At 35.7% G+C, this 7,410-nt stretch overlaps 1 protein-coding gene across 2 annotated transcripts in view; it reads left to right on the forward strand.

Annotated features, from left to right (window-relative positions):
- NKAIN2 (sodium/potassium transporting ATPase interacting 2) overlaps window positions 1-6,871 on the forward strand; it is a 412,538-nt gene extending 405,667 nt beyond the window's left edge. For both annotated transcript variants that reach the window (XM_072408848.1, XM_072408849.1), the window contains one exon: window positions 3,215-6,871. Coding sequence is in view for 1 of the 2 variants with exons in the window: in XM_072408849.1 (XP_072264950.1) it covers window positions 3,215-3,224 (10 nt within the window). In the remaining variant the exon portion in view is untranslated. The remainder of the gene's footprint in view (window positions 1-3,214) is intronic.
- The last annotated feature ends 539 nt before the right edge of the window (window positions 6,872-7,410 follow it).

The following is a 7,410-nucleotide window of genomic DNA, read 5'->3' on the forward strand; positions in this document are numbered from 1 at the left end:
AGCCAATCGAGCAAAAAAGCAACCTTGATGATGACCCTTGTCTTGTGTGATTTTTGTCACAAGGGAAGGGGGTTACATGCTTTTTGCCCCTTCCTTTTTTGACAAGCCAGATTCCAGAGGACCTTTAATGGATTTGACAGGGGGCAGACGCATTCCCCCCATTTCTCATCCAGGAAGGTCCCAAGCCTATTAAAGAGCCTTGTTTCATTATTAGGGGAAATGTGCTGTTTTAACTATGCATAAAGAAAACATAAAATGCACACAAATACATATAAATGCTTGCACAGGCACTTGCTATTCCCTTTACAGGCATACGCAAGTGCTTGCCAAAAATCAAGCATCTTTGCATGAAACTGCTTCTGGACACCTGCACATGGGCAGTAGGCACTTGGGTTATAACAGGTAGAATACCCATATATGCTTACCATGTTCCATTAGAGTAAATTATTATGATGCTTTGCATCAGTAAAACACTTGGTTTGAAAGGAATATTTGCTGGATTTATGAAAAAATATGTAGTTGAAGAAGCTTTGTCATTTAAGGTAAATTGGGCTACCTTATGCGGGTAGGAATACAGGCACCTAAATAGGATATCACCCATGTCAATTCTACCTATAGGCTTATACAATTCCACCATCTCAGCTACTTAAACCACATCACAACAGTATCTTTAGGAGCCTTCTTCTTCTGAAGATAAAATATCACCGAAGAAGGTAAAAGTGAAACTAGTAACAATATAAGACACACACTGGACTTATAACATTGTTTTAAAGAATACAAATCACGTTACTGTGTCCAACATTTTGTCTATTTATAAATCTTCAAGTTCGACATTCACTGAAACATTCCCTGGAAAATCAATTACTGCTATTGAAATAAATTGACCTGGAATATTTTCTACCAGGAAATGTTTCAGTGATTGTCGGAATAACTACTTTATCATTAGACCCTCTATGTGACATACCTTATTATGCTTACATATAAACTAATAAGTTGGTGACATTTTCAGAGTTTCTTTCTTCTGAACAAGGGAAAAAGGCAATTTTGGTAACACATTTACAGGTTTACAAATGGGTTAATATACAATTGTAGTTTTATGGATAAATATTCTACAGCTGAAAGGCTGGTATTGTGCTAGGAAAATGTTGATGTATTTTTTCTCATAATTGTCTTGCAGCAGAAGCTACATTATAATAAGCTGTGTCCAGTTATAACTATGTATTTTCTGATGCCAATAATAAATATTCTTGTATAGTGATGAACCAATCAGCTTGAAAACCATTGCATCTGAAATTGTTGATTTTCTGCAGATCAGACAACTCTGCATGCAAATATTCAGGAGAATCACAAAGTGATGAATTGGTGAATCTCTTGATATAGTCATGCTCATTACCGAGTTATAAATAATGTACATACTGAAAAGGTACCAAGAACAAGGACATTTGTTTTTCCATTTGCACATTTCATTAAAGTTTCCCATATAACCTAAACTTGAAATAACAATTTACATTTCTTCTTGTTTATATGCTATAGCACACAAGTCTTTGATTAAGTTTATATGGCATTTTTTTGTGTTTCTCTAGTATTAGTCCAGTAAACATGCACACTTTTGAACCAACTTGCATCAGGTCCTGGTCTGGTTTAAAATAAAAGTTCTACAAAAGTGAAACATTGCTTGTTTAAAAAGTGAAGCTTGTCATTTAATGTGGAACACATAGTCTGCTATTGCTGACTTTTAAAGTTACTTGTTGTCTGATGAATCTAGCATTACCATCAGATCACTGGGTCAGGACTCATCAATGTTCAACTACATATTGATACTGATGATTAAGTATTTGGGCGAGGATGTGTTAAAAGCATATTTATGCTGAACCTTCAAGTCTACATTCAATAATGAAGTTCATATAGGAAAGCTGTTTTACCACCAAAGTATCCGTATTTATTTTGCTGTGATATTTCACAGCCCTGCCAGACAACACGGCCTGGTACCTACACCACTGGTTACAGGTTTAGACAGTAGAAGGTATACATTGGGGCAATATTTCCGACCTAGTATGTTGACTGGACAATCAGGAATTATCAGGAGACTTATGAGACCTCCTTTAGGCTCATTTGCATACAGCTCACCAGACCAGCTACTTCCTTGTACTTACCTAATTTGAGTGTCTCTCTAGATCACTAGCTCAATCTTGAAAGTGAAAAAAAAAATAATATTTATTGATTTAATAATTGGATACTGCCTTTATATGTATCTTTTATATCTGCTCGTTGTACAGTTAAAATTCCCCATAAATACTCAAGTATAAGCCAATCTGGATATAAACAGAGGTTTTCCTCTATAGCAAAGCACAGTGGTCCATGACAGGACAATCATCGGACCAGTGTATGAAACGTTACACTTGCATATACACAAAGTTCCAACTAGTGGCCCATCAACTGGAACTATTTTTCTAATGGCATTTTAAAGCAAAAAAATCTTGGTTTTTACTTGAGTATATAACTGTACCCTGTATGTTGCCTTTACTGGGTAAAGTAACAGTTTCAATATGCTGGATAGACTTACTTTTACAAAATTTTCTTTTTGTATTTTCCTTCATTTACTTTATCTACTGTAAAGTATTTGCAACTTGCTAAGCAATTACAAAAAACAACGTTATATAAACCTCCCCAGCAAATGACAGCACTTTAGCCTGGCAAATGGTTGGAGAGACAGGGAGAGGTTACTATATTATGTTTAAAGTCTATCATGTAAAGTGAAGCTGGTCAAAATGCAGATTCACTTTAACAAGATTCTGCTTTAAAATTTTACCTGCATATATATCAGTTGTGGCATAGCAGTATAGAGTTGATACATGACCACAAATGAGGTGCAGAGCAGTGAAGCTGAATCCATCAAGTTTGAATTTCTTTGCTGTGACTGCTTTAAAACTCTTCACCCAAATAGTCAGAGAGTGATCACTATCAGAGCATGCTTTTTAAGACAGGATGCTCCATTAAAATCAAACTAATTGTTGTAGTTCATATAGTAATTTTTTACTGGTTTCTAATTTGATCCTGAACTATAAAAAATAAAACTCTTTACATTGAGCATCTTGTCAGAGTACTTGAAAAAGATAAGTGGCCAACATACACTTATCCTTATGCGAAAGACTTGGCATGATGGGGGTTCCTATTTGATTTACAAGTACTTATGACTTCTGTTCTTCTGTTCTAGGTCAAAGTAACAAAGGCAAATCATCAAATTAGAAGTTTAAAGAAGCATCCACATAAACTGCTTCCTGGAAACATTCCCTTGGATTGTATAAAGAGGGCAAGAAAGTATACATGATTGTATTTTCTTCTCCTTGGATCAGACTGATGCTAGTTCTCACAGTACACAAGTGGATGTATTTGCAGTTGCAAATATTGCAGTCCCAGGAAGATGGAAAACTGTCTTATTACTGGTGCTTTGGTGCCCTCTACTGAAAGTCTCTCTGCTTTTCCTTCTTTTTGCACTGGTAGCTCTAACTCAGCCACTTTGAGTTACATGATGTTTGCACAGACACAAAATATTTAAAAGAGTGTTATGATCAATCTGGACAACTAAGACTGTGAATTAAACTAAAAGTGCCATAAATGCCGCCAGAGTTTGAGGCAGTGGGACATATTAGGTTTGTTTTGCAGGCAGCCACATCATGTGCCTGTATTTTGCCTTAACCCAGCCAAAATGTGATTGTCAGAGGAAGAAATTCTGTAAGGAACAGCACCCTCGAGGACTATCTGTAGGACTTTAATCACCTTGAAAAGACTTCCAACATTTAAAACTTCTTTTCTGCTCTGGGGATCCGACTATCAGATTGGACAGCACATTTATTATAACCTCTCTATAGCATCACACCTCCAAACAGAATATAGCGGTTCGGTGGCTCAGAAGTATTGCCTTTAGGTTTATTCTGTTAACAAGCTTTCCTAGTTCAGACAGTATTTGTAAAAGATTGAAAGAGGTGCTATGTCAGTATAGTAATGTATGATGTGGGTATGAAATGCAATCATTATATATGGCAATAAAAAAAGCCCAAATATCACATTTGTAAAGGCTGAATGCCTATTCACATCAAAGCTTCATAATTAAAATATTATTTATGCTAGAAAGCCATTAGTCCTGTGATTCTGGACCATTTGAGACCCTCTAATGCATGATGCCCAATTTCCTTAAGGTCTGTTTTATTGCATAGACAAAAGGAGTCATGCATTGCTGTGCAATGTATCCCATAACCTCTTACTCAAATTATTCTAATTTAGGGGCAAAGATTTTTTTTCTTAATATTCCATAGACCATGCTGAGTAGAAAGCATCAGAAAAAAGGCTGCTCTTTTGTCATTGTTTTTATCTTTTGCCACTGTTGGTGTTTTTTATGTGACTTGTCTTTTACAAAATAAAGTGGACATCTACAGATTTCTATAGAAAATCAATTAAACATTTATTTAGAATGAATATTTTATACTTACGTTTAATGTATATATTATGGTGTATGTGCTTTTTTCATGATATAAAAAGACGGTTTCTTTTGTGAATAACTGAACTTTATGATGTCTGGGGAATTTGTTAGCATATTAAAATGCATATTTTATCTTCCTGTAACCCTGTGAATATAAAGAGAAATGAACATTAGCTGACAAAATATCCTGTTTCAGGAAATTACTATTCCATTGTTATGAACTGCTAAAAATAGATTCTTTGTTTTTTTAATGTTTGTCGATAAATAATATTCCTTTAAATATTTAGCTGTGAAATTGTTGTCTAATGTTCACAAAATTAGGAGGAATAGGAAAAATGGTAGGGAAATAGATTAGGATTTATTAATATTACAACACTTAGTATAACCTCCTTCATTGGTTAGGCTTCATATTCTAATAGCAGGGTTCTATAAAATGAGACAAAAGACACAGAACTCAGAATCCAGATTCCAAAGAAAAAAATTACCCACGTTATACCCTAAGTTCTGGCCAAGTTTTGTAGGCAAGACAACACTGAGTCTTTTCTTAGGATGCATGGAGTGCTGGGGAACCCAAATCTTGTGACATCTTGCTCCAGCACTGTTCATCTTCTCAAGAGATTTGGCATTCCTTTTTCCCCCTGTAGAAGATCCATGACTGTGCACGCCTAGATGAGCTCAACAGGAGCCGTGGTGTAAAAGGAGATTTTTTTATGCTTTTTAAGGGGTGGGAGTCTGAAAGATAAGTGGATCTTGCATTTAGATGCAGGGTGTGCTTTAAAAGACAGACTTTTTTCCATAATATACACATTGGGCCTGATTTCTTAAAGCTCTCCAAGACTAGAGAAGGAAGCTTGGTTTTGCCAATTTTATTCAATCCTAAACTATATTTATTCCACAGTTTGTGGATCACCCAGGTTCTCCCTTGGTAGTCTATCTTCTGCAGTCTTGGAGTGCTTTATTAAATCAGACTCAATGGGCCTGATTTATTAAAGCTTTCCAAGCCTGGAGAAGATACACTTTCTGGGTGGTTTTCTGGATTCACTGATGAAAGTGTAGCTTCTTCAGCTCAGCCTTGGAGAGCCTTATTAAATCAGGCCTACTGTAAGAAGTTTGTGTACATGCTGCAATACTTAATTGCACCTAAAACATGGTTTTATTGTCATCCATATGACACATGTATAAAGCAGAGTGAACATGTAGCAAAGTACAGACAGATTGGGCAGAATGGTGCAGACAGCAGAGTGGGTCACAGTTCCTTTTGCTAAATGAAACAAAGAGAAGAGACTTTGACTTGTCACATGACCACACTCTCCTCCAAACATGGAGCTGTTTCTGCTTCATTATTGTCTCTTTTGAAGCCTCATTTATAAAACTTATTTATTATTGTGCCAATTTTCTTTTTTTAAAGCAACCCTCAAATTTGATCATTTTAAGGCACAAACAATCTGCTTAAACTAAAGATGCACAAACAATTGTATGGCTGTGTGGAACATATTATTTAAACATTCACATTCCTGGCTGCAAAAAGTATGAAAACTCTTGTATTTAATGGTGAATCCAACTTTGGTTAGGAATAATAATCTCTACCATTATTTACAGCAGTGTCCAGACAGACAACAGAGTGGGTCTGTTGCAGCTGGCAAGGCTAAATTTCTGATCATCATCAAATGGTCTGGCAAGGCTGCTAAAAGCGGCACAAAGCTGCCCACGCATCATATTGCTAAATGCATATGTATACACTGAACCAAACTCCTAGCTGAATAGATCAACATTTTGCATTACTGTTATATCTCTAGGTGTATTGATGCTAGCTAGAAAAACTCTCTTTCAGCTTCTGTGCTCCTACCCTTCATGTGGCTTTTGTTAATTTAATATCTGATCCTAGTAATATAAAACAAACCCAGCTGAATGGAAAGGAGGGGAGTGAAATAAAACTTTTTTCTTCAGTGTACTAATAATTTTGGCAATTCTTGCATGGATAACAAGATTTAGGTCTATTTATGCCAACCCATAACTTTAAAATACTTTTTCAACATTTCGACCTTTGAAAGTTCCCATCCCAGACACATAAATAGATTTTTATGGAAAAGACCTTTTCAGTAACCAACATATATTTGCATTTTTATATGACAGAGGACCTTCAAACTGCACCTCTATCCTCATCTCCATGATCGGAATACCTGGAGTCCACCCACACTCACTTCTAGATGTCATTATGCTAACATCTGCATACTTTTTCAAGGGGACTTTGATTGTTTAAACCATTTGTTCAATAAAGAAATGACCATGCTGTGTGTGTTGTTTGTTAGGTAAGATTGCTATTTGTTACTGTTATTACTTTTTAGGATATATTTGTGCAGAATTCCATAAAGTTCCAAAGAGTTGAAAAACTTATTCTTGCAATTGTATTGTTTTTGTTTGGATTGTGTTAGTTTTAAGAACTATTTGACTTTGTTTGTTATTGTCAATATTAGGATTGGTCCATCAAAGTCTAGCATATTTTTGATCCCTTGTGTGATTGGTTTACTATCCCATACTGTTGCTGAAAGGAAAACGTCTCAATGAACATCACCTTCACAAGGGCATTAAAAGGGAATAGGGCTAGCAGATAAAAAGGAAAAAAAAGAATATCATTTTATACCATCACAGTATGCAAACAAATCTTCCAAAACAAAGACATTTTGAGAAGCAGGGGAAAATAGGGGCTAAGCTGGGTGACACAGCAAACCTGGAAAGGATCTGGTCCAGGACTGATAACATTTGCTAATAGGGGAAGGTTAATTTTATTTCTTTATAAATACAAAACTAAACTATTTAAAGACAAATATGTGTTAGAAAGACTAAGAAGAATGTGTCAGCCGTGTATAGAAGACTACAGGTACACATCCGGTACACAGAAGAGGAGAGACCCGAACAGAACACACTTGCAGAAC

Source organism: Pyxicephalus adspersus, chromosome 4 (genome assembly GCF_032062135.1).
Source record: "Pyxicephalus adspersus chromosome 4, UCB_Pads_2.0, whole genome shotgun sequence".
NCBI lineage: Eukaryota > Metazoa > Chordata > Amphibia > Anura > Pyxicephalidae > Pyxicephalus > Pyxicephalus adspersus.